The sequence below is a fragment of the Balearica regulorum genome, chromosome 4, assembly GCF_011004875.1.
Source record: "Balearica regulorum gibbericeps isolate bBalReg1 chromosome 4, bBalReg1.pri, whole genome shotgun sequence".
Lineage (NCBI taxonomy): Eukaryota > Metazoa > Chordata > Aves > Gruiformes > Gruidae > Balearica > Balearica regulorum.
In genome coordinates this window covers 32,095,090-32,109,369 of record NC_046187.1, presented here as the reverse complement: position 1 = coordinate 32,109,369, position 14,280 = coordinate 32,095,090, and the positions used below count along the sequence as shown (strand labels likewise).

The 14,280-nt window shown below is 41.9% G+C and overlaps 1 protein-coding gene across 1 annotated transcript in view; it reads left to right on the top strand.

Moving 5' to 3' along the window:
• The window catches only part of MMRN1 (multimerin 1), a 48,465-nt gene extending 40,721 nt beyond the window's left edge, over positions 1 to 7,744 (top strand). The window contains exons 7-8 of the mRNA XM_075751613.1: positions 3,791 to 3,937; positions 5,071 to 7,744. Of these exons, the coding sequence (XP_075607728.1) occupies positions 3,791 to 3,937; positions 5,071 to 5,492 (569 nt within the window). The 3' untranslated portion in view covers positions 5,493 to 7,744. The remainder of the gene's footprint in view (positions 1 to 3,790; positions 3,938 to 5,070) is intronic.
• Positions 7,745 to 14,280: the final 6,536 nt, after the last annotated feature.

Below are 14,280 nucleotides of genomic sequence, written 5' to 3'. Positions count from 1 at the left end.
GCTGTTTTGCACCACAAACACCCTACGCAGTGCTTATACCTGAATTCCCTGTCAGGGCCCTGAGTATAGCGATAGCCTTAATTGCCCTGGGCATCCTGACTTAGCCCCCACACTGTGCAGCCTGCCCTGGGATCCCTATTTCAGCTGAAGTCAAAATCCCAGGGCTTTTCAATCGTGATGGGCTGTGACTAGCCCTGGTTGCCATGCTCAACCTGCCATGCTCTGCTTGTTACCTCTCTAGGTGAAGCACCAGCCCTGCTGTCACCATCAGTTCCTGGCTGCCTCTTCTGCAGCTCCCTGACACTCCTCATATCTAGGCTGCTGGGGATGCTCATTGCTTTTATCACCGTCAGACCGAGCATGCTAAGCTCAGAGGTGATTAGTAATTGTAGAGTGACAACCAGTCTGCCCCTGTGCAAGCAGGGTGGTTTAGTAGATTCCCAGGTTCTTTCAATCTCCCAGATCTTCCTGAGAGACAGTTACTGGTAACTAAATATTAAGAAAATATTGGTGAGTTACTTCTTGTTCAGCCATTTCCAAATTGAGCCACTGGAGTCACTTCTTTCTATAAGGAGACAATTACATTGCTAAATATTTAATTTGCTTCTCAACAATACCCCAGTAGGTACTGACAGAGCTTCATTATTTGTTTGAAGATTTGTTTGTACAACATTGACAGTCTATTTCCCAAAAGAGCATCTGGCTGCTTGCCCTCCTGAAGAGTAGCAAAACTCAGCATTAACTGGCTATCCTCACTTCTACTGAGTGTAAATAGCAACTGCATTCAGTTTATTCTCTGTTTTTAATAGCTGCAATTTAAGCCTTTAATTTCTTTTACATAGTGTCTCTCTTTTACTCATCTGCACTACTAAGCTGTGAAAGATTAATTAAAAACAGGATATGTACTATAGTAGGAAATCCTTTCCTAATCTGAACCTCTTGGCATCTTTACCTCAAGCAGAGAATATGAGCGTAGTCTCTCAGGATGCCCTTCAGCAAGTAAAAATACTAGGCGGTGGGGCAGCCTCAGCCAGAAATGACAGCAAAACCATGCTATTGTTACACAGAAATTACCTGCTCAGTGGTGATCTACAGCATTCACCTCTTACTCTGAAAATCCTAACTTGACTCAAACCTCTTCACAGCTTCTCCTAGCTCTAGCAAATGGAGCGGGATCCCCAGCTGCTGTTAAGTAATGCTGCACCTGGAGGGTTAATTTATTGGAGGTAAAGCTGTGTCTGAATTTGATTTAACTCAAAGGTTAATTTCAGGCAAAATCATCCCTCAGCAAACTGTTAAAACATGTCTCAATCTCATTATCATTTCCTTTTTGTGATTTTTTTTTTCCTGTTTTGTGGATTTACTTCTCGTTTATGATAAGCAGAGGCCAATTAGCAGAGAGGCTGCCGTGTTCTCACACAAAGCTTTTGTATTTTTGGAATATGATACAGTCAGCACAGTCAGCTGTTTTCCTTTCATACTTGGTAAATATGTGGATGCCTGGTAAATATGAGTGAAATGTTGTGGATGCTTGGCAAATATGACTGAAAAATAACTTCAATTAAGCGTGCAGCAAAACTATTATCTGAGAAGAAAAACATTATTTCTTTGTGTCCAGTTGCCTGTGCTGTGACCCCAGTCATGACAGCCCTAAATTGCTTTATTTCAGGCATTACAGGATGGACGTTATTTTCTGTGAAAAGAATTGCTGTTGTGTTTTTAAGTCTATATGCTCCATCAGTGCAAATTCAAGTGGCACCATACAACGTGCTTCAACATTCTGCTCACGGAATTCAAATTTCTCACGGAAATAGTTTGCCTTAATGCAGCAGTCTGTGAAATGGCTGGATGGGAATCTGGAGATAACTTTAGGCATTACTGAAATATCTATGTGAAGATCCAGTTCAACATTTCACTGGCAATAAGTAGACCCTTTTATAAAAGTTTTTTTCAGTTCCCATCTACAAATCTAGATTTACCATCACAAGACTGTGTGGAATTTTCTTTCCAGAGCTTTGCTGGTAGTTCCTGGCAAAGAAAAAGGTTCATTTTCTAAAATATCTGACTTTTATTTGACCAAAGCAAGAGAAAGAAAAAAAAATGTCTGGCTTGGGAATGTTTTGGGTTCAGAGTTTTTCATAGCAATATTTAATTTTTAATGTGGCCTGAATGTTCTTTCCCTCAAAATGCTATGACAACACATAGAATTACACTCAGTAGTTACCATCTCAGGGCTCAGCAGCACTGGACTGACATATTTGTCCATATTGGCTAGGCTTGGTCTGGCCAGTTCATACAGAGGAAGAGAGACAGGAACATCCTTAGTGAGGGTGCTCTGCAAAACCACTTGCTTGATATAATTTGTGTTGCTTGCAATACAAAGATTTTACAACAATCTTGGTAGATACCCTGGAATTGAGTTATTTATGGGCAAGGACAAGTACTAGAAGTGGTTTGGATAGCATTTAATATCTTTCATCACCAGTAGCCAGACTGTCCCGCAATGGTTGGACGCATCTGGTGAGTAATAGTATAGACAGGACAGTCCAACCTGTACACCAGCAGTACAAAACCTGTGTTTTCATAGAATCTTTCAGGTTGGAAAAGTCCTCTAAGATCATCAAGTTCAACCATCCTTGGTACGCCCAAGGATAAGCTGTCTCTGTTCGAAGAGAACAGCCTTCTGTGCCTGCACTAGTGCACAGGTTTGCCTGAACCAGCAGGAAAATAACTATTTCTTTTTTCTTACCAAAAGAAGGAAATAAAATGGGGTATGTCAGTGCTGCCTCTTCAAAGTTTTGCTGTTTGTTTCTGAAGGGCTCCTGCAGTATGGTCAGCTCCAAGCCTCTCGGCACATTCCCATTCTTAGTAAAGATTAATTAGTTGATCCAACGTATTTCTTTAATCACATGATGGCAGACCACCTGATTTTAACTTGTGTCTTGGTTTGCTGCAGTGTCTGAGGGCTACCATACAAGAAGGAAAGAAGGAGGCTGAGCCAGCTGTGTGGGGCTCAGCACAAAAAGTCCTCTGCCACTGTGACCAGCTGGAAGAGGAAAGTGAGCAGCTGGTGCTGGGGGAACTGCAAGTCTCTGTGTCAGGCTGCGGCAAGGAGGGGTGGATTCTCTGCCCCCCTGTCTCCTTAAGGGAATGAGTATCCTCCAGATTGAATCTGTCCTGAGGACCACCTGTAGGGCCACCCTGCCTTAGATTATTCTGGAAAGATTTGTGTAGGGAACAGCAAAAGGAGAATTTCCTAATGCTTGGCTGTAGCTAGGCTTTGTTGGCTTTAAACTTACATTGCAGGGACAGAGGTCATTAAATTAAGGAGGACAGGAGGGAAGAAATGAGCAAGGGAAGGTTGGTATTTGTTGACAGGGGTCTCTGGGACTTTCTAATCACAGCTGTTCAGATATCCCAATCTTTTGATGGTTCTCACAATGCTTGTTGAGCAAGACACTGCAAAGAAGTTAGATTTTTAATATCTTTCATCTTATTACAAGTACCTGACCCTCTGAGACAAGCAGAACTCAGTATTTGTAGGTAATTCTGAATATCTTGGAGGCTAGCTGAAGGCATGCTGTGTTCAGGCAAAGAGGGAGGCTGGACTAGCAAAGGGAATGAATAGCCTGGACAGGATCTGAAGCTGGCCTTCACACACAACCTCAGCAGAAATTCCACCGGCTTTATGAATTGACAAAGAGGCTTTCCAAAATACTGAAAACCTGGGAAGTGTCACTATAATGACGTTGCAACTGAGGTGGTTGGTTTTCCTTCCTCTCTGTCACAGGACAGTATTCAGCTTGTGTCAGTTCCCCGTGCCAGAATGGAGGAACCTGTATCAACGACAGACAGAGTTTTATTTGTGCTTGCCGCCATCCCTTTGGAGGAGTCAACTGCAGTACGAAGCTGGTGGACGACAGTTCTCTGAGTGTCGGCAAGTAAAGAATTTAGTAGTGCAATATGCTAGCAGTAAGGGCCTCTGCCCCAGGGCCTAATTAGAGAGCATTTGCTGGTCAAAGATCTCACGTTTCGCTTTAATGAGTCCCAATTCAAGTAGTGGTGTCCCGAGTTTTGGTGCTGAAGACATCGATCCTTGTGGGTGACTCACAATCTCTTTCTTTAATGTGACCAGACAGTGGGATTAAATTGGCCTGGGACCAGCCGTAATAGTTGGAAAGCTCCCTGCTGAATTGTGCAGAGTGGAAAGATGTGAAATAGATGCATTTGAATGTGGTATCATGGAATTCGAAGGGGGAGAAGTAAAATCACATCACTGGGGAATACTAGCTTCAGTATGGCTATAAATGCTCTATAAATACCAGTAGCTACTATGATATGTGGCACTATGGCCTTAAGGAGTCATTTTAGGCGTGCCTCCGATTTTCATCAGCAAAGGATGCAGCCCTTGAAAGATATTTCAAAAAAGATAAGTGGAAACTGTGCTTATTGAGTCCAGAAAACAAATAATTTACATTCAGGCCACATGGAATGTGAATTTTATGCAGCTTTCAGCAGCCATTTGGCTGATTCTCACTCATGACAGCATATGAATAGTGAATAAAATCATTTGTACAGTGGCAGGGAATCATAGTGTGCAAGCTCAGCTTGAAGAGAAAAACATATACTTTTATTCCCTCATTTCACGTCAGGAGTGCTAAACCTCTTCAGTGTTTGGCTAAGATTTGTAGAGAAAATTCTTGGCTTCAGCACACACAGATGAACAATGAAAGACCTCCTGGGGTGGGAAAAACTTTGGGAGGGTGGGGTGGGGAAAGAAAGAAAAGAAAAATAGTAGCTCCCTTAATGATAACATAGTATAGACAAAGATAAAGTTCCCTTGCTGTTTCTAAAATTATTCTTTTGTGGATACACCTAGCACTAATTGTGGGGAAAATTATTTTTTATACAATACAGAAAAACTCTGTGTTTATGCAGAAATACTGTGTTTCAGTTGCTCAAGCGACGGGACAATGTGACTTCAGAAAAGCTGCTTTTGATCTTCTGGCTGGTCCTAGTTGCCTTTCTACAATGTAATATTACTTGAAGCTGTTTATTATTCCTTTGCAGATTTTTCAAAAGGATCATACAGATATGCACCTATGGTGGCTTTTTTTGCCTCTCATACGTACGGAATGACAACTCCAGGACCCATCAGATTTAACAATCTGGATGTCAACTACGGAGCTTCATTTGCCCCAGCAACCGGGAAGTTCCATGTTCCATACCTGGGGGTCTATGTTTTTGAATATACCATTGAATCATTTAGTCCACGTGCCTCTGGCTATCTGGTCATTGATGGAATAGACAAACTCACTTTTCAGGCTGAAAATATTAATAGTAACAAGTACACTGACAGAGTAATTACTGGAAATGCTTTATTAGAGTTAAATTATGGTCAAGAAGTCTGGCTTAGACTGGCAACTGGCTCTATACCAGCCAAGTATCCACCAGTAACTACGTTTAGTGGTTACTTGTTGTATCGTACCTAAGTCAGTCATAAATTTTAACAGTTACCATCAAATGAAGCTACCTGCATGCAATTCATCTTTGCCTTTAAATACTTTATTTCTTTAACAGCAGTAAGTTTCTCAAAGTGATCAATGTGATGGCATCTGAAGTGCTGATTCTCCAAGAAGTTGCTTGGTTGTAGCCATATGCACATCTACAAAGAGAGTCCACAGGTTGGAGAGAGGGGAAAAATAAGCATCTTCCTTATATAAGCATGACTGGGAAGGACAAATCTAATTATCGTCTACGTTTACATTGCAGAAACATACTCACACAAGGTTGCCAAGAATCAGTTCTCAAGACAAATCAAAGCTGGTTTTCATTATTCCTTTACAACCTGAGTGCATGCTAAAGGTGATGGGTAGATTTTGATGACTCAGATGCTGGGTTACTGCTTAGCTCATTGTATCAAGTGATAATCGTGTGTATATATTCTGTTTGGAAAAAACATATTTCTTTTCCATTTTGCCTGACATTATTCACCACATACCTTGATATGTCAGCGTTAAATTGAGTCATGATTTTTTTATGTAACCTGTATGATGCTAAACTGTTTTTTTTTTTGTCTAGCAGAAAAAAAACAAGTGGAAATACCTGTAGGCTGCATGTTGATACACTCACATTAGAAATAAGATGCTCATTTTTAGCAGTGAATATAATTAGTCATGGAAAAACATTATAATGGATTTGGTGGAGTCTGTTGCTTGAAGCATTTAAATCACATTTAAATCAACATAAAGTGATATGTTTTTGGGCAAACATGGTTACATGGGTTTCACACAGATTTTAGCAGGTAAACTTTGGCCTATAAAGTGCACAAGGTTAAATGAAATAATCATAGTACTTTCTAAATTTGAGAATAAATCTATAATTTTGTTTGCTTCTGCACTATATTCACTAACTACTGAGGCAAGATGAAATGAACTTCAGTCTGCATAAACCAGAAGGTGATTTCCAAGCACCAATCCAATAAAAAAAAAATTATTTTTAGTTCATGCTATGACTGCCTGAAAAAAAAACCCCTCAGGTTTGCATCCTTATCAGTTGCAAAGTCCTGGGTTGCTGCAGTTTCTTGATATCCCATGGACTGGTGTGACTGACCAGGTTTGTTTCTGGTTATTGCCTTTGTTAACACTAATTGATTAGGTTTTACATCTCCGTGTGTTTGTCTCCCTCCCTTTCCTTATCCTCCCAGCTGAAAAAATAAACTTTCTCACACTCCACATGTCCTTACGAACTGGTGCCACCGACCAGGTTTGCTCTCACTGCTACCTCCCTTACCATGGGTCAGGCAGGTTTGTCTCTGCATGTTCTTGTCTATGGCTCCTTTGACCAGCTGTCCTTAAAGGAGTAGATGCTGTCCTTCCATGGCCCTTACATTCAGTTGTTGTTAATCGGCATGCTCCAGAGATCTATGCCAATTTATTGAAGGCCCCAGAATGTTTTGAAGGTCCCTGAATTATTTTGTTTTCCACTGCCAGGAACTTTTCTTGAAAACACATGAGAATCTTCAGCTCTCTTCTAAGTATTACTTAATGTACCTTACCAGATCTTAAGATGAACGTGCATGAAATGACTGAATTCTCCTAGGCTGTATGTGGATAAGAGAATTCACAGCATTTTTCCTCAGGTGTAAAAAGCTACACTTTGTTGTTCAAAACTGAAATGCGCATTCTCTGCCAGGAGCATTGGTACTGAAGCGTGTCTGTGGCGTGTGCCTGTGTGCACTGCCTACCTGAACTACAGAAATGTGCAGCACTGAACGGCAATCTCCCAGCTTCAGGGGGGCATCCTACCATGGCTTCTGCTTAAGGACAGCAATTGAGAATTGATGAAAGCTCTCAATCCAAGCCCATTTTCTGAGGCCCTAAATCCAGTAATTAATTGTTAAGGGATCTTGCAGCACATAAATAATTATTAAAATATCCTATGTTTCCTTGAAGGATCTGAAAAAAACAGAGCCACTACTCTAAGAATCAACTGCAAATCTTAAGAGGTTGAGATGTTTTGCTGTTGTTTGTATTTTTGCTTTGGGTTTTTTTGAGGCCAGAAATCCTTTCTTCTTTGTACCTGATGGATTCTTAATGTACCATGAACACTGAATGAGCGTGCTACAGACCTTTCTCCTGTTGCATATCATATTTTTCTGTAAACACTCAAAATCTTTGATATGACACTAACTCAGCCTACCGTATCATTGAATTTTATCAAATATAATGACCACAAGCCCCAATCTCTCCTTGTAATTTTGTCATTTTAATGTGTTTAGCCCTCTTTATTCCTGCTGTGTCTATGGCTAAATGGCATGAAAATTACTCTGCAGATGAAATTCAAATGACTCACCAGAGACTGCATCTCTGTTTTAATGTGACTTTCTTCGCCCTTGCTGCCCCTGCCACTAAATTCTTCAAGCTGGGTCCTCATCTTCACAGACACTGTTTTCCCCTGGCAGCCAGATACTTTCTGTGTCATAGTATTGGTTTTATTTCCTCTTTTCTTTTCTCTGTTTTTTTTCTCACAAACCCCCAAATTTGTTGGGATACAGTAAGAATTCTGATTAAAACTGCATCTGTAGGCGTAACACGTGGAAAAATAATTTCCCTAATAGAAAATAGTACTGAAGCTAATTCTCATTGTATTTTTTAAAATATGGAAGAAATAATATTTTAAAAATATAATAAGTATACACTCCCCTTTTTATACCGTGCAATAATCCATTCAAATCTTTCCTTGGATGTATTAAAACTAAGTGTACTTGGCTTTGTCTATTGTTAAAAACTAAAATGCAGATTTTCACCATGAAGGTAGGTTTGCATTGGCCACTGAGGCTCATTTACGGGCCTGTGACTAAGTACCTGGGCTGTCTGGACTAATGAAGCAAACAATATTGAAAAATAACTGAGGATCAATAAAATCAGCCACCCTACCCATTATGCAGAATAGAGAGCAATCGGTCTGTACTCCCAGGAGAACTTTTTAGGCATCAGCCAGGAAAGGTGGTTCCCGAGGCACCTTGTCACCCCTTTGCTTTCATTTTCATGCTCTGATTTGCATTCCCTAATGATAGCAGGCAGCAAATCTGAACGTTCATCTCCACCCACAGCCCTTGTGAGGGACCACAAAGCCATCCCGAGCCTTTGTACTTCAGAGTGAGTGGTGTTCTCTTTATTTGGGTGACTCAATAACCATGGCAACATTTTGTCTGGTTTGGCTTTGACAAGCCCGTCCAATTTACCCCAGAGATTGCATTATCATTTTCTCACCTTAACCAACCAAGTTATCGCTGAACGCATTCCCCAGCCTCTCACATGCTTAGCATTCATGCTGAGATCAGCAGTTTGTTTTCCTCACGGACCTTTTCTAGCTGGACAGCCAGCACAGCCCCGCTTTGCTCCAGCTCATGCCAAACTTCCCTGCCAACACATGCCTGCCTGATGCTGACTTATAGGTATTGCCATCTGTCCATACATCTGGGATATTTTCATTCAATTATTTTTCTTCTCCAAGATAACAACATCTACATTGGCAGCAAGTGGGAAGAAAGCCATTATCTCTGAATTCAGGCATTGACCTGAAAGCATCCATTAAAAGCAACACTGCGGCTAAGCCCCACCAAAATCAGTGTGTATCTGATGATTAAGTACCTTTGAAAGTGGGATAACGAGTGCATTGAGACAGTTGCAAAACTGAATCTTCCTAGCAGCTAAATTCGAGCAGGTGAGCAGAAGAGCACAAACAAATGCAAAACAAAATGAGGAAAATAAACACTTTTGACATTTCCAAAGAACAAAAAGGTATACCTTGGCTTTACAGCCTTTCACTAGTGGCTGCTACTTGGGTGCAGAAACCATTGCCTAGCAACTCCGTGGATTTCATTAACCCCTTCAGGCCATCAGATGTATCACAGAGTTAGCAAGGTCTACATTTTTTCATCCAGTTTTAATTTGCTTAATTCATACTTCTTTTTACGCTTAGCTGACTGCTAGAAAGCCTGAGCCCCATATTCCTGTTCCCATGCTAGAGTGTTATCAAAAGCAGAAGACGGGAATCTTCTTTAGTTAATGGGGAGGAAGCTTTTGTACTTACTAAATCTTCCTGGTGTAATCACATTTTCAGCAGAGTTCTAGAAGAAGTACAAGTATTTGTCACTGCTTTGTATTTCAAATATACAGCAGAAGTCCCATTGTAGTAATTTTCTCTTTGCAAAGTTGCAAATGATATGATGAAACACCATCTTTAGATGGAACTCCAGTCAAGGGTGCTTGGTAAGGAAACTTTATCAGCAAGCTGCTTCCTAGCTGAAGTTGCTAGAGATCTGTTACAACCAACACACTGGCTCATCATGAACTTCCTTGCCCTGCTTCCCCACCCTCAGAAATCTGTGGTGGCTGCTAGCTGAAAACAGTCTTCTGCATTCACATATTACATGTAAACAAACTAAAGTGTTTCTGAAAATATTTATTGCGGTGGTTGCTGTTGAAGATTCTTATCTTAGAAAATGCAAGTTGCAACCAAAACAGACCATGGCTGTTTACAAACAGTGTACAAGTACTTCCAGAAAGCTTGCTATTCGGATCTGCAGGAGTTGGGAGATACCATACAAATTATCTGAAGTGCCCAGAAATTCTTTATAAATACCAAAAACCTTTTGAAAGCTCTTTGAACCCATTATTGGAAGCCAGTATATCGCACATCCACACAGATTTAGTGTGAATTAAAGGCTCGTATGTCTCAAATGAAATCACACATTTGACACTAAACATTGTCAAGAATGCTGGCAATTAAAAAAACCCCAAACACCTAAAATGGTGGACATATTTAGACAGAGAATTATCCTCAGCTCTGTCTGACTCCTCTGCAAATTGCCTTGGAAGAGAACAAAAAAAAAAGTTCAGCCATCCATTGCTAGGCTGCTTATTGCTACTTACTGAAGTGAAAAAATACACATGAGAAAATTGTTTCCAATTACTTCCTGACAAAGAAAGCACCATTACCAGCTTATACAAGCAAGAGACAATTTTCAGGCTCAGCACATAGACACATTCTAGAAGAACATAGTAGACCTCAGGTACGGTTTTCGTCAATAATTTCTAGGGTCTAAGCTGATCACTCTGTTACCTTGGCCCCAACACCCGGGCATTACTACAGCTTTAATAGGTACATATTATCATAATATGCTTAACTCTGGATAAATAGGAACTATGCTTACAGGCAAAGGAGGGAGATCTCACTAAAAGTGAAAAGGCAGCAAAGGAAACTGTGGAATGCCATCAGCAATGCATTAAATACAGCCTACCTTGGCCAAAAAGAGCTGAAGGTCATCCCTTTACATGTTGAATTATTTGCGTGAGCTAAACAGAAAAATGATGAGAGCTATGAGGAACTCCCAGCTTCTAGAGCAGAAGGTACAGGTCTAGGTCCGCTCTTCAGTTTGCCTGTGGGCTTGTCTTGTTTGCAAAGGTTTGGACTTTGACTTATCCGGTACATATGGCCATTCTCCCCAAAGGAAGTTCAGATGCTTAAATAATTGTGAAGGAAAGGCACAGATGCATAAGCCAGGGGAATATCACAGGCTAGTAAAGCATAAAATAATGTTTTACCCTTTTGCTTCTTTGATGTACTTTACAAACAACCACCTATTAAACAGTCCACAAGTTGTTTTTTTATCCAGCAAACATCTGCAAAATTAAACAATTAAAAGCTTTAAAGAGAAGGCATAAATAACAATACATATGCCTTCCTAAATAAGGATGAAGAGAAAAATAAATTAAAACTACGATACTTTAACATACTCGACCAATAAGGGAGAGTGTTCATCATCAAATAGGATGCCCAGCTGAGAAGGGCTGTATGAAAGGTGAGCTTTTATAGCAGTCTCTCCTGTGGCGTAAAAAGGCTTAATTTTGAATTATTTCAGAATAGAAACTAACTTCCCTCATGGAGCTGTTGTCTGGGAAACCAGTTTCCGTGTTTCCCTGTGTGAAATAGATTTTCTTGTGGGACTTCATCTCTGTGGTGTGATATGAAGCTTATTTGGTGTGCGTATGATATTACCACGCAAGTACGAAGCCTCACTACAAATTTCAGCGGAGGCTGAGAACTTGAACTGCTGCTCCTGTGAAGCCCTGTGCCAGGTGCCCTCAGAATGTGTTCTCCAGGCTCTCGCAGCGTCCATGTGTGTTCACTGTGACTGAGCTGAACCACAGCCCTGCCTTTTCTCAGCCTGTCCTGTCTCCTACCTTGCATTTCTTTCTACTTTTCTGCTGGTCTTGAGAATGACCGGACTGTGGTGACTTTGGAAATTGTTTATGATGTAATATCCTTACACTAGACTTCTTCTGAGCCATAAAATAAGCCCAAATATATTTTTTTAATTATTTTTAGTTTGCTAAGTCCTGTGGGCACCCCAATTACTGTCATTTTAGTTCTGTTATAGTATACTACAAAAATCCCAAAAGCTCATGTGGAAGTAAGGGTATTCTTTCAATCTATTTGTACACAAACACTATTTCACTGTTGTTGTTTGTGTGGGGGGTGGGGTTTTTTTGGTTTGGTTTTTTTTTTTGGTTTTTGGGTTTTTTAGGGCAATAACAGGAAAAGCAGGTGGGGAGAAATTACTTTTCAACTAGATGATACATGCTTTTGTTAGAGGAGAAAGTGCACACAGCAGAGCAGCTCTCTAGTAGTCCCCTGTTTTAAACGTCATGTCACTTCAAGCCATGTTTTTCATTTTTACAGATGTATATACAGTCTGGCAACTCATTTGGTAGCTTGTCTCATACCTCTGTCTGCAGATTGTACTCTCTGAGGTTATTTCCCCAGTGACTGTTAATGAGACAACGTGTGTACGTCAAAGGCTCTGTACTGGCAGAGAAAAATAATTGACCTCCGATACTCGGAGATCCTTTCAGGTTCAGATACAATGTCGGTCGCCCAGCAATGCTGCCCAGCAGAAGGCTGTAGCCAGCAGGTAGACCTTGATCTATTTTTTGAAACAGGATTAGAAGGCGGTTCAAAGATACGAAGGTGGAAAGGGACAGTTAAAACCAGAGAATAATGAAAAACATTGCAGGAAGAGTTAGTCAAGAGCTGGTATGTGAATTTGATGCCTGGTGTAGAGGTGTGGTGGGTTGACCCTGGCTGAGGGCCAGGTGCCCACCAGAGCCGCTCTATCACTCCCCTCTTTCATTAGACAGGGGAGAAAAGGTACAATGAAAGAAAACTTACGGGTCGAGATAAGGACAGGGAGAGATCATTCTCTAATTATCATCACGAGCAAAACAGACTGAACTTAGAGAGGGAATTCATCTTATTTATTACTAAGCAAAACAGAGTAGAGGAATGAGAAATAAAACCAAATCTTAAAAACACCTCCCCCCACCCCTCCCATCTTCCCGGGCTCAACTTCACTCCCGGCTTCAACCTCCGCCCCCCCCAGCGGCACAGGGGGACGGGGAGTGGGGGTTACGATCAGTTCCTCACACGGTGTTTGTGCCGCTTCTTCATCCTCAGGGGGAGGACTCCTCTCATCGTTCCCCCGCTCCAGCGTGGGGTCCCTCTCACGGGAGACAGTCCTTCACGACCTTCTCCAATGTGAGTCTCCTCCATGGGGTGCAGACCTTCAGGAGCAAACTGCTCCAGCGTGGGTCCCCCACGGGGTCACAAGTCCTGCCAGCAAACTTGCTCTGGCGTGGGCTCCTCTCTCCACGGATCCACAGGTCCTGCCAGGAGCTTGCTCCAGCGCGGGCTTCCCACGGGGTCACAGCCTCCTTCAGGTGTCTCCACCTGCTCCGGCGTGGGGTCCTCCACGGGCTGCAGGTGGAATCGCTACACCCCCTCATCCTCCCTCCATGGGCTGCAGGGGGACAGCCTGCTTCACCATGGTCTTCACCACGGGCTGCAGGGGAATCTTGCTCTGGCGCCTGGAGCACCTCCTCCCCCTCCTTCTTCACTGACCTTGGTGTCTGCAGAGTTTCTTACATCTTCTCACTCCTCTCTCTGGCTGCAAAAGCGCTCTCTAACTGTTTTTTTTTTTTCTTTCTTAAATATGTTATCACAGAGGCACTGATTGGCTTGGCCTTGGCCAGCGGCGGGTCCGTCTTGGAGCTGGCTGGCATTGGCTCTGTCAGACACAGGGGAAGCTTCTAGCAGCTTCTCACAGAAGGCACCCCTGTAGTCCCCCCCCCGCTACCAAAACCTTGCCACGCAAAACCAACACAAGAGGATAGACTTGTAGAGCTTTTTACCACTGCTGAGAGCCAGGTGAAAAATTCTCTTCTGTGCTGATGAGAAAAACTTCCTATTTACTGAAAACGGAGAATGAATGGCAAGGCATGTAGATCTGTAAAATTAAAGCATTTAAACACAAGTGAAGTCTTGATGACCACCTGAAAGCAGAAGGGAGGTACAGAACAGAGAATCATGTGACTTCTGAAACTTGCCAGGAAAGCTATCGATGGGAACAGCAAAACTGGATCTGAGTGGATCTGAATAGCATGTTTGCTTTGTTACTGGGAAGAACGTGACTAAGCTGGGGGCATCCAGGGTATCTTAGGGAGTCTCAGCTCCTGTTGTGCCATCGCCAAGTATTAGATCAAAACTGGTGTATAACTTACAAACAGGTATGTAACAAGCCTAACTCCAGCTTGTGCATTGATGTGTACATACAGAGCTTCCTTTGGCTTACAAGCACTGATAAAAATGAACTCATTGAGTGAAGTGTCTATCTCATGTCAAATTACCTGATGTCAGCTGCATGCAATTCTGAGT